This window comes from Protopterus annectens, chromosome 6.part0 (assembly GCF_019279795.1).
Source record: "Protopterus annectens isolate FY-2018-M chromosome 6.part0, PAN1.0, whole genome shotgun sequence".
Classification (NCBI taxonomy): domain Eukaryota; kingdom Metazoa; phylum Chordata; order Ceratodontiformes; family Protopteridae; genus Protopterus; species Protopterus annectens.
In genome coordinates, this window is record NC_056737.1 from 1,107,523,324 (window position 1) to 1,107,550,220 (window position 26,897).

The 26,897-nt window shown below is 39.9% G+C and overlaps 1 protein-coding gene across 3 annotated transcripts in view; it reads left to right on the plus strand.

The window, feature by feature from the left end:
- COQ6 (coenzyme Q6, monooxygenase) overlaps positions 1 to 26,897 on the plus strand; it is a 340,661-nt gene that overhangs the window by 89,107 nt on the left and 224,657 nt on the right. For all 3 annotated transcript variants that reach the window (XM_044074721.1, XM_044074722.1, XM_044074723.1), the window contains exons 3-4: positions 6,841 to 6,899; positions 24,368 to 24,491. In XM_044074721.1, the coding sequence (XP_043930656.1) occupies positions 6,841 to 6,899; positions 24,368 to 24,491 (183 nt within the window). The remainder of the gene's footprint in view (positions 1 to 6,840; positions 6,900 to 24,367; positions 24,492 to 26,897) is intronic.

Here is a 26,897-nt window from a genome sequence, read left to right on the forward strand (position 1 = left end):
TTCTGCAGCTTTGCTGTTGTTAGGGTTCTGTATCTCTGCCAGTACATCTGGTTTTGTCCCCCAGCATGTTTTCCATAGTGCTTTGAAATGGGCAAAAGGTCTTGCACAAATATAACATAGTCTTTTAAATGAGGTTCTAAAGCTGTGGGGCCAGTTTCTTACCCTGCTTGGGCTATAGGGTATTCTTCTTTGTCCCCACACACACACATATATTGCCTTTGTTTTTGATTGCTAGTCACTGCATTCTTATGGACATGTCGTGTGATAAGTAAAGTGATCTTGCATTCTGAGTCTAACAATCATTGTAATTTCTTTACATCAACAAACACTCCATTTAATGTGTTTTGCAAAATTAAAGGCAAAAGGCAGATCTTATATTTCTAGAGAATAACCATTCAGCCTGAACTCCTCCATTGGTTTATCTTGATGTAGTTGATTATTGTTAGTAGACTGTTACCAGTGCAGTGGAATTGTCATAAGCTGTATAGTATTTTACCTATGTGCCTCTTAAATCATTTAAAGCAAACTAGGTCAGATAACTATGTTTTTGTTTACTCAAAGGCATAAATTCATGTTGTTTGCTTATAGGCATAGACTCGTACTTAGATAAGGGCCTGTTAACAGTTTATTTATTAACACTTGATGTTAAGTTGTCTATCTCGCCTTCATTCTTGCTGGATGGGTTTTGGTTCATATCCCACAATGCTTTACCTCAGATCTGCTTGCCGCCGCTACTTCGAGGTTGGTTGCTTCGGTTCCTGGTGAGTTTTAGCTTTTTCTATTAAAAGTTACTCTTTTTCCCCCTTTTTCAGTTTAATTCTTCTTAAATTAGTATAGTTCATAGAACTTATCCCGACCCTAATTTTCTTGTTTAAAAGAACCTTTGGTTCTTCCTTGAGTGTTTGTGTAGTTTACTATAATTTGCTACTGTTTGTTGTACTTTATTTTTAGTATCTTTACTAAAATTGTTATTCTGACAGGGTATAACTGGTGTGTTTGAGTGTGTGTTTGTGTTCACCAGTTAGGCTATGTCAAAAAAAAAGGGTCTCAGTTCAAGAAGTGTGATGCGTGCTGTCAGAAAATGTCTCTGATTTGCACCTGCAGGACTCCTGTGCTGTTTGCCATGGCTTCAGCCCCAGGGTCCTGCAGGAAAGAAAAACAAGCTAATTCTGAGAGGCTTGTTGAAGCCTGAGGATTCCCTGTCTGTCTCAACAGGGAAGCCCTCTAAGCATCGAGGTCTTCTCTCCGGCTTCTGAGCGAGACCCTCCTCAGGTTCTTCAACTTCTTTTTCGGGCTCCAGCTGAGCGATAAGACTCAGTCCACAGTTTTTATCGTACACCCCGTGTCGCTCCGACAAGATCTTGAGCCGACAACCAGAAAGAGGTCTAGGTCACCTTCTCTTGGCTCCGTCATCGGCTCCAGGATCTCCCCTGCTGTCTGAGGTCATCGAGGGCTTTCCGATCATGACCTTCAGAGGAGGCACTAGCCCAGATGCTTCAGAGCCCGACTCATCAGTGCAGTCGTGCCTGCCCCGTCCATCAACTTTTTCCTCCTTCGACTCTTTTTGAGAGTGGGGGAGGTCGGAACGAACCGACCGAGATCTCGCCACGAGACAATTGTATCTTGCGCCCGTCGTCGGCTCCGTTTTCTTCCATGGAGGAATCGAGGGGCCCTCCTCGGGCGGGGACCTCTGGCTCCTACCTGACAGGGTGCTTCATGGGAGCCTGGCTCCTCTCCTCTGTCGGCTCCGTCAGCCCCTCCTTCTATGCTGCCTCAGGACTCACTCCCTCATCCCGGCCAGCTCTCAGGAGCCCCTTTGGGGATTTCATCCTCTTCGAGGCCTCTCCTGATTTGGCAGAAGTTGACTCACCTGAGTCTATCACGGACACAGATCTGGATGATTCTGAGGGTTTCTGAAGATGTCTCTTTTGCAGACATTCTGGAGATCCTTAAACACCTCCTGGGTGTCCCCTCATGCAGGTGGTAGCTAATGATCCTTCAGTGCCTGTCCATCCACCTAACAAGGAATCTAGGTCCATGGAATGTTCTCCTTAGCTTGCCCATGTGCATTTCACGCCTTCAAAGGACTTGGTCAAGGAAGCGAGTGAAATGTTGAAAAAACAGAACACGCAGCTGCTATATCCATTTCCTCCTCCCTCTCCATGCGCCTCCTCTTATGGGCCCCGAGGGAGGAGAGCAGAGCCGCAGGGACAGACGCCTGGATGTGGCTATGCAACTTTTGATGGATCATCTCTTTGATGGCAAGACCCTTTCTCGGAGTCCGTTTTCTCCTTCTAGGCCTTACCCCAAAGGCCGCCAGAAGGGTGGAAAGATGTGGTTCAGAAAAATCTTCAAGGGACTAACAACAATGGTAGGCGATCGCCCTAGAGGCAGTTCCGAAGCCCTTTCAGCATCCAGCCTGGCTATCCTTGACACAAGACAAATGGGTACAGTCCATCATTTCGAAGGTTATTCTATCCCTTTTCTTCGTTTTCCAAATCAGTCAAAAAATATAGCAGCTTTGGAAATTTCAAAACTGCTTGCAAAAGAGCTATTCAGCCAGTGTCAGCAGACCAACAAGGATCCGGAATCTACTCAAGGTTCTTTTTGTTCCAAAGAAAACAGGGGACTGGAGACCAATTTTGGATCTCAGTATCTTGAACAGATCGGTCAAGAAAACAAGATTAATCCATTCTTCCTATTGGAAAAGGAAACTGGATGTGCTCTATAGACCTGATTCCTCCGCTTCAGGCTGGGAACCAGTCATTTTCAATTCAGGGCCCTGCGGTGTTTCCATATTTGGGCGACTGGCTCCTCACAGCTCCCACCAAGCATCTCCTTCTGATGGCCAGAGATTACACTGTCAAAATTGGGTATCTCAATAAATTAAAAGTCTGTTTTAAATTTAGATACTGTAAACATGTCTGCAACACTAAGCAACCAAAGGATATCAGACATTCAAAATCACTACTTCTCAGCAACAACAGAGCCAAAGCCATACTTACTTCTCAACAAACACAGAGCAAAAGCCAGGTTAGTTCTAAAGGTGTTGGGAATCATTGGCCAGATACCACATGCGGATCCTTCAGTGGATGCTCTTTTCTCAATGGTCATACCAGGAACTTCCAATGTCTCACACCATTATGATGCAAAAGCATCTCATGTGGTGGATGTCTTCCCCAGCTCCTGTTGGGAGACCATTTGTTCCACCTCCTCCGGTTGCTACTCTGACAACGGATGCCTCCCTGATCGGGTGGGGGCATTATCAGGGCAGGACAGTCCAGGGCACAATGCCACTTGCACATAAATGTCCTGGAGATGAGAGCAGTGCGACTCTCTTCCACAATATGTCTGTAGTGTGGTACATCAACAAACAAAATCACATTGCGGACAAGTTGAGCAGAGCTATTCTTATGCCTCACGAGTGGTCTCTGAAAGACTCTGTAGTGAGAGATATTTCTCAAGTGGGGTCAGCCTTGCTGCGATCTTTTGCTACTCCCCAAAACAGCAAGTGCAGAGAATACTTCACTCTATTCCTGTATGCATTTCCTCCTTTCCCCTGATCTCTCGGCCTCATTGATCCATTCGCCTTACACTGGCCTCGACAAGTGTGGTTCCCCTTTCTACATCGATTTCTTTAACCTGGACCTAGTTCCAGATCTTTTGATCCATCAGTCGGGTCAGCTTTCTCTGCACCTCACTGCTTGGTGCCTCCACTTCCAACCGAAGCCCGGCTTCCTCAATTATCTCACTCTGTATAAATCTTCCACTCGAAAGATTTATTTGAGTATATTGGGCACAAGGAAAGGACATAGATCCTTTCACCGCTTCCATCCAACTAGTCCTTGATTTTCTTGCTGAACTCTTCCATGCAGGTTCATCTCCATCTACTCTTAAGGTTCAATTGGCTATTTCTAATTTCCATGTGGGTATTTCTGAATCTGCCCTAATGTCCCACAAACTCTGCAAAGCCTTTTTGAAAGGAGTTTTTTCTCAGACCTCCTGTCAGAAATCCTCCTTCTCCTTGGGACCTAAATTTAGTTCTTGCTTCTTTGATTCTTTCCCTTCGAACCTCCAGCTTCATGTTCCTTAAAGCTACTATCATGGCAAACTCTTTTTCTGGTGGCTATCACATCAGCTAGAAGAATTTCAGAACTTCAAGCACTCTGTTGTCGTTCTCCTTACCTTGTGTTCCATAAGGACAGAGTTTGCCTAAGGTGGTTTCAACATCAAATCTAAACCAATGCATTGACCTCCCTGTTTTTGTATTCAAATAGGTCTGAACAGAAATTACACTACCTGGATGTTCATCGTCAATTAAGGTACTACTTGGACAGGACGAAACTATTCAGAAAATCTGATCAGCTGTTTGTCTCCTATGGGGACAGCAGAAAGGGACTTCCAGTTTCAAAGGTATCTTTATCCAGATGGCTAACATCTCTGATTACCCTTGTTTATGAAATTAGACTCCAAGAACTGCCTAATAAACCTAAAGCCCATTCCACCAGAGCTTTGGCTACTTCTCTAGCTTTCCAAGACAGACTGCCTATTGACACCATTTGTGCAGCGGCTACTTGGGCTACTCCTCACACTTTTATTTCCCATTATAAGTTGGATTTAGCTTCTAGGCATAGAGCTAATTTTGGTTCCACTGTTCTCAGGAGTCTGTTACGTTAGGCCCACACCCGGGACAAGGTGCTAGGACGCGGTCCCATCCAGCAAGAATGAAGAGACAACAACATATAGAAGTTATGTTCTTACCATAACGTTCCATGTTAGTTGTCTTCTTCTACCCTCCTTCCCCTGGCCTGGACAGACCTAGAGGAGTTGTGATCGTGACCTCTCTTTCTACCACCTCTTTCTTAGTCATATGCTATTATGCATATTTCTTGTTTCAGGATATAGGTCACCCCTTTTCTTCCTGCTGTTAGAGGTGGATTCTGTTTCACTGTTATACTGTTTTGGTATAAGCTGGGTTAGCTTACAAGCGAGATCTGAGGTAACTCTCGCCTAGCATTGTGGGATACGGTGGAACCAACTCTCGAGCTTTGAAGACAACTAACATGGAACGTTATGGTAAGAACATAACTTCTATTTTACCAGGTTAGTATGACTTGGCCTTTTCAGCGGAGGCCAGGACAGATAAGGTCCATCACACACTGACACGCATATTTTCAAATAATATATACAGAAGTGTAGTAAATCTCCAATATACATATTGATAAGAATATGTTTAAACTTTACATTACATAACTATATTTCATATAAAGTTACAACAGAGATAAACAAGTACAAAGAGTGAATTTCAGTGTTTGTTAGATCATTAGAAGTACAGAATCTGAGTGCACCATTACATATAGAGATTTGACAAGAAATGCAGGTTTTATAGCAGGGAAATGAAAGAGATGGAAATTAGCTCAAAATGGCCAATAAACTACTAATTTCTGGGCAGAAATCACTCCTCCAGGGACAGATAGGCTGCTCAAAGCTCCTCTCTCTCACAGGTGAACAGAGAAACTTCCTTCTGTCCAAGTAAGGTATGGGCAAACACAGAAACTTGTAACACAGCCCTGAATTCAGCACTAACCTGAAAATTGGACTATACTAGCTTAGAAAGGCGGGAAAACAAGGATTTTTTTTGTTTGTTTTTTTTTTTCAGAAAATAAAGCAGATACAATCAAAAAAATACTTTAAATGCACAGAAATGGCTATCACACTTGAGTGTGTAGCCTACAACAGTTAAACAGGTAATTTAAACACAAAAACGACTTTGTTAAAGTGCAGGCAGTAAAATAAGTACAATATGTAGCTGGAACAAGCTTTTTAAATCACAGAAACTCTAAAAAATCGGCGTTTTAGGCAGAATTAGCTAAAGGCAGCAAGAAAATGCAGAAAAATGATACTTAATCACTCCAAAGTCTCTCTTTTGTTTCTCTGCTGCTGTAGAACTCTGCAGGGCACCAGGCAGGAGCTTGCTGAGCTAACTCTGCAGGGCACCAGGCAGGAGCTTGCTGAGCTGTATACAAATGCAAAAACTGGGTTCCTATTACGTGATCGAAATAATAAAACTTCGAACACCACAAGATCGAACTTGTATGCTCAAAGTTTTAAAATTGTGAACACAAAAAAAAAAAAAAACAGTAAGTAACGGTCGAAAGCACCCCCCACACACCCCGCTCTTTAAATATACCAACTCCAAGATCGCACTACAGTGCGGAAAGGGAATATTTGATATTAACAGAAGCTTTGCCACTGCATTGTTTTGTGGCTAATTTTACACACACACATAAATAAATATACATGTCAGATGATCGAGTTTTCGGAAACTAGAAGTTTATATGGTCGGGACCATATGTTCAACTTTTAGAAAACTTGAAGCATTTGTATGGAGATCCCAGTGCAGTGGGAATCAGGGAATTTACCCTTTTCTCCATTGTAGTGCGATCTCGGAATTGGTATACATGATTTTCCGGGAATGTAGAGGGTGCAGGGGGCTTTGCACCCCTGCAGAAATGTAGATTTTTGTTGTTTTGTTTCATTCAAGTTTTCAAAAAGTCAAACTTATGGTCTCAACCGAATTAAGTTGAATTTCTAAAAACTCAATATTCCTATATAAACCTTTGTGTGCGCGTTTGTATAACAGTTGTACATGTGTGTACATTTCCATTTACCAGTTCAGATATTTGCTATATTTCTTTCAAGTCTGGTGTTCATTTTTTGTACGTGTACAGATGTTTAAAGAAAATATGAATGTTGTGGGATAGCATTTGTGCTTAAGAGTTTGAATGAGCAGCTTTACGGTTTTCAGTAATGAATCTGAAATATTTCTTTTTCTTGTAGGTTTTGGTGCCTGGGAACATATCTGCCAGAAGAGGTACAGACCATTCAAACGCATGCAGGTCAACCCTTTTCTTTTTCTATTGCTTTTCACATTGTTTCTTAATTTGCATCAATTGCAAGAAGTTGTTTGCATAGAAAATTTTTGTAAAAACATATTGTGCTTTTCAGAGTGATGTATAATGTGTGCCTCATGCTGGAACGTGATACATTATTTTAATTTGGACAGTAAACAGGACGTGACAACAGCTTTAGAATCTCAAATGTCCCTCCCACTCCAACTTAATTGAATAGGCTGCCCATTAAAAAAGACTTGATGGCTTAAAGCTGTAAATGCTATAGAAACTGCTTTCAGTTCTTGAGGCATGTATGGATACCTTCACATCTAGTATCAATGCCAAATTTTGATCATTTTCTAGGATACTTCTCTAAGACAGAGTGATCTATGCTTTATTCTTTGTACCTGTATCTCACCTTCCTTTTGGTATGATCTTTGCTTTATGCCAGGTACCAGTTTACACAATTCCCCCCACTCAACTATTCTCCAGTGTTCTAATTGGTACTTTTTCCTGTATTTCCATTACAAACTTTCTGTAGTACCTTTCTGCACTCATTTCTTATAAAATTTTAAATTATCTTTCTTGGCAATGGAACAATAGTTTTATATCTGTTTTCTAAATAACATATGTCTGTAAATAACCAGAGGCTTGCTAAGATCTGCATGTTGTTGTGTTCTGGTACCCAGCACAAGAGTCAAGTCTACAGTGGGTAAAGACTTCTAATCCATCTTGTAAACAGAAATGTCACTTTCTTCTCATCTCAGCTTACTTGCATTAATGTGACTGCTGTTGCCATTTTACACATAGTGGATATTGTCTTTAACTTCTTAGCTAACACAAAGTGTTAACACAAGCGCTAAGTGAGAGCTGACATGCAAAGATGTAACCTGGTCCTGGTTAGAACAACATCAAAGAGCATTTGATGTCCTGAAACAGAAAATTGCCAGTCCACCCACCTTAAGATATTATGATGTTCACAAACCTGTAACTCTTTCCTGTGATGCTTCAGAGTTTGGTCTTGGTGTAGTCATTCTTCAGGAGGGTAGACCAGTAGCCTGTCCATCCAGAACTCTGACCCAAACTGAGATACAGTATGCTCAAATAGAGAAAGAGTTCTTGGCAATTGTATTTGCATGTTCGAAGTTCCATGATTATATTTATGGCCAACCTATTCAAATTGATACTGACCAGTAACCTTTGGTTACTATTTTGAAAAAGCCAATGCACACGGCTCCTGTGGGTCTATATTATAAGCACGAAAGATGAATTCTGCGAACGCTAGAAGATTGACACATAAACGTCGATCTACAAAAAGAGCGAAGGACAGAAACGCCGAAAGACACAATGCCAAATAGATTCCCGGAAGCAACAGCTCCATGCAGGTGAGTAAAACCAAAGTAAACAAACACAACAAAAACACTTTTATAAACATTTTTTCAGCAAGCCCCCTGCACCCCCCCCCCCTACTTATATATACCAACTCCAAGACCGCTCTACAGTGGGGAAAAGGATATATTTCATCATCCCCACAATCACCCTGCTGGCCAGGGAAATCCATTTGGTGTTGTCTTTCGGCGTTTCCGTCCTTCGCTCTTTTCTTAGATTGACGTTTATCTGTCGATCTTCTAGCATTCGCCAGATTCATCTTTCGTCATTCTGATATAGACCCACTCCTGTGAGATTGCAATGCATAATGTTAAAATTGCAAAAGTACAATTTTCACTTGGTTTACACAAAAGGCAGTCTTCTTTATCTTGCTGATACTTTATCCAGATCGCCCAGAAAAAACACTAAACAGCATGAAAATGAGAAACCTGATTTTGAAGTCATGGAAGTGAGAATATTTTCTTCCACACATAGGTTCATAGGTTCTGTGCACAGTGACACAGAAGTGAGAGGGTGGTACCTATGATCTCTCATCCACTCATCAAGATTCCTCTTGAAAGAGTCAATGTGGGACTCCATGTCCATTGATGAGCTTAGAACTCGCACAGTTTCAGATCCTAGAAATCGCACAGTTTCAGATCCAATTCTCCAGAAGCTCAACCACTTTATCAGTTGAAGATGACCATCAAAGCAATAGAAGTGAAACAGTATTTTCCTTACAGAGACGAGATTTTGATGGAAGATGGTATCATCATAAAAGGTCCAAAAGTGATTGTTCCAAAATCCTTGCAACAAGAGTATATTAAAATCTTGCATCGTGGCCACCCAGGAACTGATTCTACCAAAAGAAGGGTGAGAGGACTAGTATTTTGGCCTTCTATGTCAAAGGACACTGAGAGAGAACTTTCAGCTTGTTCTGTTTGTAATAGTACTAAACCGCATCATCAAAAAGAACCACTTCAGCTAAGACAGATTCCTGAACTACCTTGATTGACAGTAGCTACAGTCATTTTTGAGTGGAATGGTCATCTTTACATGGTATTAGCACACTCTTATTCTGATTGGTTCGAGATTGACCTACTTCCTAATCTCGCCTGCAATACTGTTATTATGACGTTGAAGAGACATTTTTCTTTCCATGGTAGTCCACACAAACTCATTTCTGACAATGATGCACAGTTTACCAGTCAGCACTTCAAAAGATTTGCTGAAATGTGGGACTTTGTTCATATTATGAGTAGTCCTGAATACCCACAGTCAAACGGCTTGGCTGGACATGCAGTTCAAAGTGCAAAACAGTTGTTGGAGAAATCTAAACATAATACTGATGTTTTCCTAGAAATCTAAACATGATACTGATGTTTTCCTAGAAATCTAAACATGATACTGATGTTTTCCTAGAAATCTAAACATGATAATACTACTGATTTCCTAAATCTCCTAAGTTTCAGAATCATTCCTCGTGACAATCAACTTGGTTCACCTGCCCAGAGGGTAATGTTGAGACAAACCAGAACCACACTACCAATCAGTAAGAACTTGTTGATTCCAAGTGCTAAAAATAACAAAGCAGTAAAAGCTCAACTCCTAAAGAATCATTTGTCCCAAAAGTCCTACTATGACAAAACCAGCAAGCCTCTGAATCCATTGAAAGGAGAGATGGTGAGGATACAGAGACAGCAAAAGGATTTTACCAAATTGGACTTGTGAAACATTTGTGTGAGGAACCGAGATCGTACATTGAGTCACAAGGGATGGAATTCATGCAGAATCAGAAGCATTTACTACTGGTGTCCGAGCCAGTGTTACAGCATCTTGCCTGTAATAAAGACTCTAATTCACAGAGTGATTTGTCTAATGCTGCTGTTCCAGAGGATATTTCATCATCTGTTCCTGTTCCTGAAAGTATCCCTGAAAATCCTCAAGAAGAACATTCCCCAGTAACTGCCCCTGTTGCTAAGCCCAGTTTTAGTTATTACATTATGAGGTCAGGTTGTATCTCAAGGCCTAATCCCAAGTACACAGCAACATGAGCATGATTGTTATTGTTTGTATATATTTGTATAATTTGCATGCTCATATGATTGTCATTGTTTATTTGCATGATTAACTAGTCAAAGAGGGAGGATGTAGATCAGTGTGTGCATGTATCTTTAAGAGCTATTCCAGTCCATAGGGATGTGCATATGTAGAGCATGTGCTAGCAAGAGTGCCATTTTGTAGTAAGCAGCCAAGGTGTAAGCATGCATGTGTGTAGTAGTCAGTTAGTTTATTTAAGTTTAATGTTTCCGTTCTCCATCCTGATGTGTTTGTGTGTAATAAATTAGTTAAACACCCAGCCTCATCGTCTTATTTGAATGCACAAGATGAAAGACAGGAGGCTGCAGGCGAATTTACTAATTTTGTTGTAGGTGCTTTCTATTGATGGAAGATTTAAAATTCGTGAATATTGTTGAAGCGGACAGGAGGGTAGGAAGGAGAAGGGAGGTGGCAGATATATATATTTTTTTACTATGATCACTTAGCAGGTGCTTTGCTCTATAAAGAGAGCCCATGAGAATGGATGCCAATAAAACTGTCCATGGTCACAGATGCAGGTTGCAGTAGAATAGTGATAAAATAATTTAACTTTGAATTCAGAATGATGTGTGGCATTACTAAGCAGGGATGGGAGAATTTATTAGGGTTTAGGAGCAATATTTGGATTCAAAGATGGCCGCCATTCTGTAGACACTGCATATCTACAGCTCTTCAGATACTCGGAATAAAAATTAACCCTGAGGATATACTGCAAGTTTTTCTACACTAATTGTTGGTTGAAATTAATCTACTACAACTAAATATTGTCTGAGAGGTGAAGGAACCGGAGGAAAATAAACAAATTAACAGGATTGGATCTGATTGACTGACTGACTCTGAACAGAGTAGTAAACAAAGGAACTATAGGAGTAGTAACCTGTCTTATTAGTAACCTTGGATATTTATCATTCAGCTATACTAAAGATCTGCTTTGCTCCACAATGTCAAAAGAAGATAAAAGTATGGAAACAACAACAACAAAAACCAAATTATCAGAACTTCAGTCACCAGAAAAAGATTTAACAAAAAGGCAGAAGATTACAAAACAGCAGGAACTTTCAAAAGCTGGAATGAAAAATAAACCGGATCAAATGGCTAATATGGAAGATATTAAAACTGCTTTGTTACCTATCCAAGAAGCTTTAAAAGAACTATCAAACCAGGTGCATTCTTTTGGTGCCACATGCACTCAAATTCTCGAAAGAATAGATAAATCAGAAGCCAGAATATCTGAAAATGAGGACAGAATAACATTGCTTGCAAAAAAACAGACATTCATGACCTGGATATTCAGTCTATGCAAAATAAAATTCTGGATTTGGAGGCACGATCCAGAAGGAACAATATAATTATCAGAGGAATTCCAGAATCTATCCAATACAATGATTTAATTTCTACCATTACACAAATACTTGAAATGTTGTTTAATGACTCTGACATAGTTAAACAAATAGTTATAGAAAGAGCCCATAGAGCTCTCAGAGAAGCACAAGCCTCAAACATACCTAGACCAGTATACGTCAAAATACTCAACTACCAGGACGTAAACAAAATAATTTTAACTGTTAAAAAAAATGGAGGTTATATTATGTGGCAGAATAATAAAGTTTCTATGGCCCAGGATTTACCATTGCAAATAAGGCAAGCTAGACAAGCATTATCTCCTTACTGTAAGTTCCTCATTGAAAAGAACATCAAATTTCAAATTAAATACCCTAACATATTGATTTTTACAGTCGATGGCTCCAAATACTCCATATCTACAAAAAAAGAAGCAAAAGTTACCTTTTTGAAGATTTTTAAGTCCCTTCCAGCTTCGGAAGCTTGATCTGGCCATCCAGTCTGTTTGCACCAACGTGGATACTGGGATTCCATGCTTACTACGATTCGAGGCTTCAAAATCCTTTATTTGTTCTCTTTTCTTCACCAGGCCCCTTGGTAAATGTTTACTTAGTTTCTTTTTACAGCTCCAGCTCGTCCACGAAGATTTTCTGAACTTTTATGGCTCTTACGAACTGAGCCCCTTCGCGAAGTAACAGGAAGTCCTTTGGGTCCGCTTTCGAGGTGGCGCATCCGGAAGTCCTTCCGTTTAATGGTTCCCCCGTCGCGAGCTCGAAGACAGGATTACAAGCTCAGGAAGTAGGAAGATCTCTGTTGAGGAAGTGGAAGCTATTTGGACTGTAAAACGAGCATTCATGGACATTTAAAGTATGTAATATGTTTTACTGGTTTAAAGGGAACTGTGAAGTCATTCAGGTATGATTATAATTGAATTAATAATGTACTGGTTTAAAATGTGTCATTTAACTGATTGCTTAGAAGTATTATAGCTTTACCATAGTTATTCTTTTTCCTTAAGTATGTTATACTGAATATTGTTGTGTTAATAACCTGGTAGTATATTTTTATTATTTCTTTTTCCTGTATTACTGATGTGTTTTAATACTGCAAATGTTTAGATAATAAGGGGATTTAGTGTTGGGATAAATACTAGTTAAAGAGACCATGAGATATTATATTGTGGGCTCTCCAGGAATGTGAAGGTTATCTTGTTTATGTACTGGCATGTGGTTCTGACTGTTTAGAGATTTCACAAATTTAACTATATTATCCAGTAAAGTGAAGTTAGAGTCCTATTTTTGTTCACCTTATTAGCTGACATGATAATTTTAGATAATTTAGGCTATATAAAGAAAGTTAGATTTAATATTCTATTTAAAAGGTAAACATTTGCTTTCTCCGTAGTTCTTTTTCTCTCTTTTAATTAACAATACATATGGTGAATTATCTTTAACTTAATAATGTTAACTATATAGTGTGTTCAAGAGCGGATATTCATCAGTGTTTATAGGGAATGTTTTGGTTAGGCTTTGTAGAGTTAGATGTAGCTTTTATATGTTTTTTGCATGTTTTTGATGTTATATTTTGTAAGTTAAAGAATAGATGTTTAGTAAAGTTATTTAACTATAAAAGTTTTAACAGTTTAAAAAACCTATGTACGTACTGGTCCAGGGGAATAGTGGATAGGCACTGGTTAGGGATGGGATGTCAAGATTGCTTCCAGACAATATATATTGTGCTATTATACTCGAATTTAGTATTGTTTCTCAATTTTAAAATATCCTTAAACGAATTAAAGATCTTAGTATGTGGATAATAGACTCATGGAATACTAAAGGGCTCCAGAACATGAAAAAAAGGAAATTATTTTTTCATTTATTTTTCCAATCAGAGGCATATTTTATCTTATTACAAGAAACCCACTTGACCAATGACCAATGACCAATGGGCTGTCCTTAAAGGTAAGAAATGGATTAGAGAGGTGGTAGCTTCAGAAGGGACAACTAATAGTGCAGGAGTGGCTATTATCATTAAAAGTCAGTGTCAAGAGAAAATTCTAGATTTTAAAATAGACAAAGAGGGAAAGATGGTGTTATGTGATTCTCTCATCTACACTTTATGATAAACCTGTGGCACTTATTAATATATATGCCCCATGTACCAATCAACAACTTTTTATAGCATCACTTTATGTTATCCTGAATCAATGTGATAATTGATGTTAAGTTGTCAATCTCGCCTTCATTCTTGCTGGATGGGTTCAGAGCCGATCCTCGGCTCCGACTCGGCCAATACTAAAGCTCGAGAGCTAATTCCACCGGCTCGAGGCTCCCCTATATCCCACAACGCTAGGCAGTAACTACTCAGATCTCGTTTGCCGCTATAGCTGACGAGGTGCTTTTCTACCGGCTCAGGCAGGTGAGTTAGACTTTTACCTTATTAGGTACTTCTTAAAACCCCTTTTTAATTTTCATACCATAACTTTTTAGTTTAATTAAAAATTTAGATAAATCGACCCCTGTTTGTCGAGTCCCTTTTTCCATTCTTCCCTTATCTTGTAGGCCTTCAGCCCCTTCCCTTCCCCTAGTCCATTAGTGACTAAACTAGTTCTTTTTTGTAAGGGCTTGTGTGTGGTTTGTGGCTTTAGCCTTAATAATTTATTTTAATAGTTTTTCTGTAAAGGGTGTGTCTGTAGTGTGTTTGTGTGTGTCAGGCACTCCTTTTTGCTATGTCAAAAGACAAGGTCTCAGGCTTCAAGAAGTGTGACTCGTGCTGTCAGAAAATGTCTCTGACAGACGGTCACACTTCTTGTGTGTATTGCCTGGGGCCTTTGCACCTGCAGGACTCTTGTGCTGTTTGTCATGGGTTTAGCCCTAGAGTCCTGCAGGAACGCAAGAATAAACTGATCTTGCGGTGCTTATTAAAGCCTGAAGGCCCCCCGACTCAGTCTGTGTCGGGGAAGCCTTCAAAAACTTCCAAACAGTCGGCTCCAGTTCCAGAGTCGACTGCTGGAAAGACAAAGTCGGCTTCGACATCGGCTCCGGCTGGAGCCGATGTTTCTAAGCCTCATACTGTTACCTCGGCTCCGGCTGGAGCCGAGGCTGATCAAACTCCGCCAGCTCCGATACTTTTATCGGAGCCACAGTCTATGAAGAGGTCCAGATCCCCCTCTATCGGCTCCGTGCATTCAGGATCCTCTTCTTCGAACGAAGTCACAAAACTCATTCCTCACGGTCTTCCAGATTATCTGACCATGATTTGCAAAGGGTAGTGAGTAGACTTCTCAAGTCCGAGGCACTGGCCCAAATGCTGCATAGCCCGACTCACCAGTCAGTGGCTATTTCCATTCCCCAATACATTCCTCCTCCGACTCCTTTGAGTTCAGAGCCAGGGCTTGTTGTAGCCATGACTGTCGGTGCGTCGGATCTGATACCTTCCATTTCGGCTCCGTCGTCTGCTCCGATCTCCTCCTTGGAGGGATCTCGGCGCCGGGCTTCCCTCGTCGGCTCCGAGGGTGGCATCGGACCCTTGTCCGACCCCGCTCTCCCTCTCGGGCTTGGCAGTGAGTTCGGCTCCGACATCGGCAGGAGCCATCCCTGTCGGTGCCGGGGGAGGTCCTTGTCTCTTCGGAGCGGGGGCCTCGGGCCTTGCCTGACAGGGGGTGCCTTCGAGGTCATGCGGAGCGTGCTAGAACCAGGTTCTGCCCCACAGTCAGCTCCTTCAGCCCCTCCATCTACAGTGCCTGCCGTGATTTCTACTCACCCCTTTGTCTTAGACCGCAGAGAGCCAACTCCTCAAGTTTCCCCATTGGGAATTTCCTCCTCTTCCGAGGCCTGTCCTGACCCTGCAGGAGATCCCCCAAGAAAGAGGCAGTGCAAGAGGAAGCACATTGACTCCCCTGAGTCTATCACCTCTGACACTGACTTAGAGGATTCCGAAGGTTCCCCTCGATCCCCCTCTGAGGATGTCTCCTTTGCTGACATCCTTGGGATCCTGAAACAGAGGGGGAACTGGCCAGCCCTTAACCCTTCGGAGGATGAGTCAGTGTATCTTGAGGCGTTTGGCTCTCGCCCTTCTACCTCCTGGGTGTCCCTCCCTTTGACCCCTTATGGAAGTGGTGGCAAGGAAGGCTTGGACGGCTCCTGACTCAGTGGAACCCACCCCGAGGAGACCATCTAAATTTATTACTGCCCCCAGAGACAAAGATTTTTTATCCAAAGGTGTCCCTGTTGATGCCATGGTGGTGGCTGCGGCCACAAAGAAGGAGTTAGCTAATCCTTCGTTTCCTGTCCATCCTCCTAATAAGGAATCTAGGACCATGGACAGGTATGGCAAGCGGATGTTTTCATCAGCGACCTTTTCAATGCGGTCGCTGAACTACTTATGCCACTTCACTCGTCTCCAGAGAGATTTACTCAAGGATATGGGTGAACTGATAAAGGATCCTACAGCTGAGGGGTTCAAATACACAATGAACTCCCAGTTGGCAACCCTGAATTCCATCGTTAACTCCTCCATGCGGCTGGTCTCATATGCAGCAGATGGGGCGAGTAGAGCCGCAGGCACAGGTGTTGCCTCACGCCTGGATGCGGCTATGCAACTTTGCTGACCCTTTCAAGGCGTCCTTCACCAATTCTCCCTTTGATGGATCATCCTTGTTTGGTCCACAGGTGAAGGATACATTGACCAGGTGCGAGGTAGAAGGTAAGACTCTCTCTGCTGTAGGAGTCCGTTTTCTGCCCTTCTAGACCCTATCCCAAAGGTCAAAGGGAGGAAAGATGTGGTTCTGCAAACAATCCCAGGGAGTCTCATCTGACGACAAGGCCGATTCCCTCTAGAGGCAGAGGGAGGAATAATAATACGCTGCCCTAGAGGCAGAGGAGGTCCGCATAACCAGGGTAGCAGAGAAATGTTCTCTGACAAACCCTTTCAGCACCCCTCAGGGGCTGCCCACCTTCGGAGGCAGTCGGGGGAAGGTTATCACTGTACCCAAAAGCCTGGCTTTCCCTTACTCAAGACAAATGGGTACAGTCGATCATATCCGAGGGTTACAAAATTCCCTTTATTCACATCCCAACCCAACCCAAAAGATCCCTTCCAGATGTTCCACCTGGTCTAAGGGAACAAGCAGCATTAGAAATTTCAAAGCTGCTATCAAAAAGAGCTATCCAATCAGTCCCGGCAGACCAGCAAGGATCCGGAATCTACTCCAAATTCTTTTTGGTACCAAAGAAAACAGGGGACTGGAGACCCATACTGGATCTCAGCTACTTGAACAGGTATGTCAAGAAAACAAAATTCCGGATGGTCACGCTACAGTCCATTCTACCCTTCTTGGGTCAGGACAATTGGATGTGCTCGATAGATCTTCAGGACGCGTACTACCACATCAAAATGAATAGACGCTCCAGGAGATATCTCCGCTTCAGGCTGGGAGCCAGTCACTACCAATTCAGGGCCCTGCCCTTTGGTCTCACTACAGCCCCCCGTGTGTTCACCAAATGCATGGCAGTGGTCTCACTTGAGACGTCAAGGATTCCAGGTGTTTCCATATTTGGATGACTGGCTCCTTACCGCCACCACCAGACATCAGCTTCTTCTATCCAGGGACTTCACCATCCAATCTTGCCAAGCTCTAGGCATTTCGATAAATTTCGAAAAATCTGCCTTGTCGCCTTGTCAATCTATTATCTTTATAGGCGCTACCTTAGACACACTCAATCTTTCAGCCAGACTCACAGAGCAAAGGGTGTCAGACTTTCGGAACCAAGTTTCCCTTCTCTTACAATGCAACAAAGTCAAAGCCAGACTAGTTTTGAAGGTACTAGGACTCATGGCAGCAGCTATTCCCCTTAGCTCGCTTTCACATGAGGATCCTCCAATGGATGCTGTTTACTCAATGGTCCTTTCAACAGCTCCCGATGTCCCATACCATATTGATAACTCAATCATGCAAGAATCAACTGTCTTGGTGGATCACATCACCTCAACTTCTCCGAGGAAGACCATTCACTCCTCCCCCCCCAGTCGCCACGTTGACAACAGACGCCTCCCTGATTGGGTGGGGGGGGCATTATCAGGGCAGGACAGTCCAGGACACGTAGCAACCTTTCGAGTACCACTTGCACATAAACGTCTTAGAGATGAGAGCAGTGCTTTTAGCGTTGCAGGCCCTTCACGACTCTCTTCCCACTGGGACTATTGCAATTCAAACGGACAACATGTCCGTAGTGTGGTACATCAACAGACAAGGCGGAACCAGATCATACCCTTTATGTCGAGAGGCACTCAGACTTTGGCAATGGGCGATCTCTTCTCAGCGTTTTCTGATAGCAACGCACATTCCCGGGAAATCCAACGTTATTGCAGACAAATTGAGCAGAGCAATTCTCATGCCCCATGAGTGGTCTCTAAAGAAATCAGTTCTAGAAGAAGTATTCCTAAGATGGGGCCAGCCTTGCTGCAATAAGTGTCACGACTTCTTCACTCTCTTCCCGTTACCAGGCCATCCCACCAGAGACGCTCTAGTCCACGATTGGCCCCGGGGACTTCTATATGCCTTTCCCCCCTTTCCACTGATATCTCAACTAATTCAGAAAGCCATCGCCTTGAGAGTGACAATGATCCTTATTGCCCCTTACTGGCCTCGACAGATATGGTTTCCCTTTCTTCATCGTTACCTTTTGGAGCAGCCTTGGCATCTGGACCCAGTACCAGATCTGATAACCCACCAATCTGGTCAGCTGCACCAATCTCTGCCTTCTCTAAACCTCACAGCGTGGTTTCTCCGATTCCAACCTTAGCCAGGCTTCCCTCAATATCTCGCTCGGTCCGAGATATCTTGATAACCTCTCATAAATCTTCTACGCGGAAGATTTATAGTAGCAAATGGAAACGCTTTTCTTTTTGGGCAACATCAAAAAACATAGATCCCTTTACTGCACCTATCCAGTCTATTTTAGACTTTCTAGCAGAACTCTTTCATTTAGGATCTTCTGCATCAACCATTAGAGTTCAATTGGCTGCCATATCAAATTTTCATGTTGGTGTTTCAGAGTCTAGCATCATGGCTCACAAACTCTGTAAAGCCTTTTTAAGGTATTTCTTCTCAAACCTCCAATCAAAGATCCCCCGCCTCAATGGGATTTGAACTTGGTTCTGGCATCTTTAATTCTTCCCCCTTCGAGCCGGCGGCTTCAAGTTCTCTGAAGTTGCTTTCTTGGAAGACACTTTTTCTGGTAGCTAGAACTTCAGCGAGAAGGGTATCCGAACTCCATGCTCTGTGCAGTCGTCCTCCTTACTTAGTGTTTCACAAAGACAGGGTATCCCTAATCCATCCTTTTTGCCTAAAATTTCTTCCCAAATAAACCTAAACCAAATTATTGATCTCCCCGTTTTTTTCCCTAACTATTCAAACAGGTCGGAACAAAAGCTACATTTTTTGGATGTTCATCGCCAACTTAGATATTACTTAGACAGGACTAAACAATTCAGAAAATCTAATCAATTGTTTCTGTCATATGCGGAAGGCAAATTGGGCCTTCCAGTTACTAAAGTATCCCTCTCTAGATGGCTCACCTCTACAATTACCTTCATCTATGAGATCAGACATCAAAAACTACCCTCAAGACCTAGAGCTCAGTCAACTAGGGCATTAGCTATATCCGTAGCTTTTCAGGATAGGCTGCCAATAGATTCCATTTGTGCAGCAGCCACCTGGGCTTCTCCTCATACATTCATTTCACATTACAAATTGGACATGGTTTCCAGAAGCCGTGCCAATTTTGGTTCCACTGTTCTCAAGAGTCTGTTCCAATAGGCCACCCGGGATAAGGTGCTAGGGACGCGGTCCCATCCAGCAAGAATGAAGGCGAGATGGACAACTTAACATTAAGAAGTTATGTACCTACCATAACGTTCCATGTTAGTTGTCTTCTTCGCCTTCTTTCTCACCCTCCTTCCCCCAAGCCTGGACAGACCGACTGGAATTCATTTTGTGTTTTTCTTCTGGAAGTTGTCATTCCCACATGTTCTTCCACCTCTTTTATCCTTACTGAGGTCTGCCATTCTTTTACGCAGATTGTTTTTGAGGTGGGTTTCCCTACTCCATTCTATGGAGACTAGGATTGCTTGGTATAGCTATCAAACGAGATCTGAGTAGTTACCGCCTAGCATTGTGGGATATAGGGGAGCCTCGAGCCGGTGGAATTAGCTCTCGAACTTTAGTATTGGCCGAGTCGGAGCCGAGGATCGGCTCCGAACCCATCCAGCAAGAAAGAAGGCGAGAAGAAGACAACTAACATGGAACGTTATGGTAGGTACATAACTTCTTATTATATAATAATAGGAGGTGATTGGAATACATATCAAGATCCCAAATTAGATAAATCAAGTTCACACAGGTCCTTTAATAATCAAGCAGTGATAGCATTAAAGGAACTTAAAACAGATTTTAAATTATATGACCCATTTAAATACACAAACAATCAAATAAATTCAAATAACTTTACATTTTATTGAAGTTGTCATAAAATGTGGTCTAGAATTGATTTTTCCTAATTTCAGACGTACTAATTACTTTAGATCCCTGTGTATCTATACAAGCTCGACACTTATCGGATCATTCTAGAATCACATTAATTTTTAACAAAGACACTAGAAATAGTAGGCGTCATAGAGGTTATAATTGGTCTCTAAATCAATATTTATTAAATAAAGAAGATATAATTAAAGAAATTCAAGAGACCTGCAATCATCTACTAGTTAATCTTTCTAAACACCGGCATCCATCTGATATAGAATGGGCAACGACCAAAGCACAAATAAGAGGAATTTTTCTCCAAAAGGCTACTTATTATAAGAAAATACAAACCAGAGACATACAAGAATTGGAAACTAAAATTAAGTTACTAGATCAAGATTTAATTGGGAACTATAGTAAACAAACTGAAACGGAGTTATTAAAATGTCAAAAAGATCTTTTTTTACTACAAAATAGTAAATTGTCATTTTATGAACAGAAAATACTGGTAAAATATGCTAGTCATATTCAGACCCCATCAAAAGCACTAGCTCGTATCATTAATCAATCGAAAATACCTTCTCAAATTTCTGAAATACAGTTTAATAATAAAAGATATACCAATACTGAAGACATTATGAATACCTTTGAATTAATATTCTCTCAAATTTATGGCGAACATCAGGAATTACTTATAAATAAGAGTAATAACGATTTTTTGCAGAAGATTATTTTTCCGAAAATTGGTGATGAGTCTCATGAGAGTTTAATCAAACCAATTTCCTCTGAGGAGATAACAGATACAATTAATAATTTGAAGCCACATAAAGCTCCAGGACCGGATGGTTTGACTTCTGAATTTTACAAAACGTTTTGTGATATATTGGGTAAAATACTTCCACATGTATTTAATTATATAATTAATAATAAAATTAATGATCCGCATTTTAATGCTTCGAAAACAATTCTTATACCTAAAGAGAATGCAGATCTTCAAAATCTGGATAACTATAGACCCATTTCACTTTTAAATATAGACATGAAAATTATGACATCTATTTTAGCCAATAGATTGAAGAAGGTAATAAACCTAATAATATCCGATGAACAAGCTGGCTTTATAAATGGCAGACAAACTACTGACAATACGTTATCACTTCATACACTCATTTCTTATGCCACTCATAAAAATCTTAATGTTTATGCACTCATAATTGATGCTCAAAAAGCTTTCGATAGAGTTAATTTAAAATTTTTGTTCGATATTTTATCATATTTTAATATACCCCAAGATTTCATTTTAACATTAAAAAAGTTATATAATAATCCCTATACAACTTTATATATTAATAAAAATTTCTCAAAAAGAATACAAATTAAGAATGGTACCCGTCAAGGATGTCCGCTATCTCCTATATTATTCAATTTATATTTATAACCACTATTTTTACATATTAAGCAAAATATTTATCATAATGCTCCAATAGTATATGGTACGAAAATATCTATGGCTGCTTTTGCTGATTATCTTAATATTTATTGTACGACGCCTGTTTCAGATACTAAGAAAATATTAAAGGCAGTGGAAGATTTTGCAGAAATATCTAATTACAAAATAAACTTTAAAAAAAAACAACTTATTTCCCTTAAAGATGCCTACACCCTTTTCGCTTTTACCATTGATAGGTCAGGTTAAATCCGAAGAAAAAATAAAATATTTGGGTATTGTTTTCTCAACAGATAATAGAGACTTTTATGCGAACAATGTTAAGCTAATTTGGGATCATATACTGTCTGATTTAAAAAGATGGAATAATCTAAAATTACCAATAATGGCAAAGACTTCAATTATTAAAATGAATGTACTCCCAATATTATATATTTTTCGAGCTACTCCAGTCTCAATTTCTAGGAAATTCTTTAAACAACTTCATACGGAATTAGGTAGATTTGTATGGGAACCTAGGAAAACTAGAATATCTTATGATAAACTGATGACTCCGAAAAATAAGGGTGGTTTAGAATTACCGAATTTTGAAGCATGTTATTTAATAATAAATGCTAATAGAATTCTAAGAGTGGTTAACTTTGACAAGTCCAGTACTAAATGGTCACCCAAGTGGTTGATTCTGAATTACAAACATGGTGTTAAATTGGGTATTAATTTTAAGGCATTACCTTTTTTAAATAAAGATACCTTTAAAATATACGCTTTGATGGAACATATTAGATTATATATAATATCAATACAAAATCTGTTTAAATCACTAAATCTCTTACAGTATATGATGACTTTCCAACCATTTCACAAGAACCTGAATTTGAAAATCGGTAATCAATTGATAGATCTTAAAAAATTCCCACTTATAATTGATCTAACCATACTGATTTATATCCCTTTCTTGGTATCTCAATACACGACATGTTAAGAGAGATGAGCCTTCCTAACTCTTATTTAATTATAATGAGACAATTAAAGGATCTTTCAATAACTTATTTTAGTAATTTTAAAATTAAAGAAGAAGACTTAACCATTTGTTCAAATTTATGGCAAACTCTTATGCAGGACTCCAAATATATAATGGCTTCATATAATTTGATAAAAGATGTGAAATATAATAACCAGATACTTTTATCCAAATACTGGAAGGATAAACTATCACTGATTGATGATAATAAAATATTGAAAGCAATTAATTTAACTTTAAAATCAGTATCTCTTCAAAAGTTATTATTTACTCAGCTGATGATATTTAATAACGCTTACTACACTCGCCTCAGCTTATATAAATTCAACTCGAAAAATTCACCTAAATGTCCATATTGTATCAATCAAACCGCTGACCTTTTACACATGTTCTGGAGCTGTAAATGTATATTCAAACTTTGGAATTCTCTAAAAATTCAATTACAAAAAATGGGTTATCAACAGTCCACACTTTCTTGGGAATTTATGATTCTTCATATTCCCACGAATAACTTGAACAGATCCCAAATGATCATACTCCTAAATATTTTTTGTTAATGAAGCTTTATATAGCTACAAATTGGCTGAATCCATCTTTGACTTCATGGGAAAACTTTAAAAGTGTAGCGATAAAACATATTTTAGCACATAAATTACTAATTAAAGATCATAAGAAAAATATAAATAATACAAAAATATGGGAGCAAATCTTTAACATTGTGTTAGCTTAATGTTCTAATCCACTTTTCCCCGGGAAGTACATACTTAATATGGAGATTAGTATAGATAAACCTTATATTGACACTAGATCTTTTTTTTTTCTTTTTTCTTTTTTAATACCTTTTTAGAATTTTATCTTAATGTATAATGATCTTATGTAACTGTTGGAAGCATTCATGTATATAATGTACATATGTTGTAGTATTGTATTACAATTGGAAAAGAATAAAGATTTATTATTGAAAAAAAAAAAGGAGCAATATTTGAAAAAGCTTGACATCCTGTAAGTAGCTATACAGATGACCTTTAAAGAACCATAGAACCATTTGCATGAAATCTCAGTGCATCATGCCACTGACAAGGTTTCATTGAAATCACCAGGTTAAAGTCTCATTTAAGTAAGGGAGTTTATGAAATAGAGAGCTTGAATAAGATCATTTACATTTAACATATTATTTGCTGGAAATATGACAGCATGCACTTCTCTCTAGAACAGAAGTTGACCTAAAATATAATATGTATTCAGCAATGCCTATCATTATGTTTGACAAAGATTGAGTTAACATTTTAGTGTGGTTATGATTATTTCAGTTACTGAATCCATGCTATGACTTTGTGGTGTTATCATATAATCTGGTCAGCAGCAGTGATGTATATGCCAAGCCATGACTGCTTCTTTAATAGTAGCCTCAACATAAGCTACTGTGCATGTGTCTGTCACACATGGCTGATGTCACCACAATTTCACACCTGATACATCATGCAATTCCACCTGAGTCATTAATTTAGCAACGATTGGTAGGGCCACTGACAAAAATGACTGTCATTTAAAAACATTTGCTTTAACAGTTAGCCTTGACTCGAGGCTTTTGGTATGTCATGTTGACTTTGCTGGAATTAAAGAAAGTTATGTGCATTGCTTTACACTGTTTGACGAAATGTGCTTTCTCACCATAGGTCTGGGATGCCTGCTCTGATGCCATGATTACATTTGATAAGGAGGGTTTGGAAGACATGGGTTATGTTGTGGAGAATGACCTTATTCTGACAGCACTGACAAAGCAGTTGGATGCAATTGCAGGTAAGGGGTTCCATTTCATACCTGAGGAGATATGCATTTGGATGATTTCTAAAGCCACATGTTGTATGAATGATTTCATGTATTGAGTATAAATTAATCTCCCTGTGTGTTTTGCTGCCATCTGAAAACGGATGCTGTTGCATTCCCGTTATTTCTACACCTCTATCTCTGTTGTCATTAGAATAATAAAATGTTCAATTATTTTATAAAAGGCAAATGGTTTAAAAAGGAGTATCTCTACATTCTCAGATTTAAATTTGAATATTACCCTGTATGTCGTGTGAGCGAAAGCCAGTCGCTGTCCTTATTTTAGTGTATTTTAGTACAGTTAGTTGTGGTGAACAGCTGTGCGGTGCCCCAAGCTGGTATCTTCTATCTCCACAAATCACAGGGTCTTTTGCTGCATTGAAATTCCAGTCAGCAGTTAAGATTCAGTAGTAAAAGTATTTGTAGCATTTACTCTAGCCTGTTTTGGTGTCCTTGATAGGCGTTTGTGTGTGTGTGTGCATATATATATATATATATATATATATATATATATATATATATATATATATGGTTTATTTTATTTACTGGTGTACAGCACTGCTCAAACTAACATTAAATGTATAACTTAATTATACAGTATCGTGACATGATGTAACACAGATGTAAAAAATATACGTATATTTACAAGAAGGTTTAAAAATAAGTAGGATCAAGAGTACACAATGCATAATACAGGTGTTACAGGTATGTTAAATGTGGGCCAGCCTAAAGAATGGATGTAGTATGTACAAGTACGGAGGGGATTTCAGCAGTGAAATGAGTAGAAATTGTAGAATACAAAGAGCAGTGGATATTGGATATATAGTAGGGAATGGACAAGAAATTCTGGAATACAAAGAGCAGTGGATATTGGATATATAGTAGGGAATGGACAAAGGGCAGTGTATATTGGGTATATAGTAGGGAATGGACAAAGGGCAGTGTATATTGGGTATATAGTAGGGAATGGACAAAGGGCAGTGTATATTGGATATATAGTAGGGAATGGACAAAGGGCAGTGGATATTGGGTATATAGTAGGGAGTGGACAAAGGGCAGTGTATATTGGGTATATAGTAGGGAATCGACAAAGAGCAGTGGATATTAAGTATATTGTAGGGAATGGACAAAGAGCAGTGGATATTGGGTATATAGTAGGGAATGGACAAAGGGCAGTGGATATTGGGTATATAGTAGGGAATGGACAAAGAGCAGTGGATATTGGGTATATAGTAGGGAATGGACAAATATAGTAGGGAATGGACAAATGGACAAAGAGCAGTGGATATTGGGTATATAGTAGGGAATGGACAAAGGGCAGTGGATATTGGGTATATAGTAGGGAATGGACAAAGAGCAGTGTATATTGGGTATATAGTAGGGAATGGACAAAGAGCAGTGTATATTGGGTATATAGTAGGGAATGGACAAAGGGCAGTGGATATTGGGTATATAGTAGGGAATGGACAAAGAGCAGTGGATATTGGGTATATAGTAGGGAATGGACAAAGAGCAGTGGATATTGGGTCTATAGTAGGGAATGGACAAAGAGCAGTGGATATTGGGTATATAGTAGGGAATGGACAAAGGGCAGTGGATATTGGGTATATAGTAGGGAATGGACAAAGGGCAGTGGATATTGGGTATATAGTAGGGAATGGACAAAGGGCAGTGGATATTGGGTATATAGTAGGGAATGGACAAAGAGCAGTGGATATTGGGTATATAGTAGGGAATGGACAAAGAGCAGTGTATATTGGGTATATAGTAGGGAATGGACAAAGAGCAGTGTATATTGGGTATATAGTAGGGAATGGACAAAGGGCAGTGGATATTGGGTATATAGTAGGGAATGGACAAAGAGCAGTGGATATTATATAGTAGGGAATGGACAAAGAGCAGTGTATATTGGGTATATAGTAGGGAATGGACAAAGAGCAGTGTATATTGGGTATATAGTAGGGAATGGACAAAGGGCAGTGGATATTGGGTATATAGTAGGGAATGGACAAAGAGCAGTGGATATTGGGTATATAGTAGGGAATGGACAAAGAGCAGTGGATATTAATGGACAAAGAGCAGTGGATATTGGGTCTATAGTAGGGAATGGACAAAGAGCAGTGGATATTGGGTATATAGTAGGGAATGGACAAAGAGCAGTGGATATTGGGTCTATAGTAGGGAATGGACAAAGAGCAGTGGATATTGGGTATATAGTAGGGAATGGACAAAGGGGAGTGGATATTGGGTATATAGTAGGGAATGGACAAAGAGCAGTGGATATTGGGTCTATAGTAGGGAATGGACAAAGAGCAGTGGATATTGGGTATATAGTAGGGAATGGACAAAGGGCAGTGGATATTAGGTATATAAAAGGGA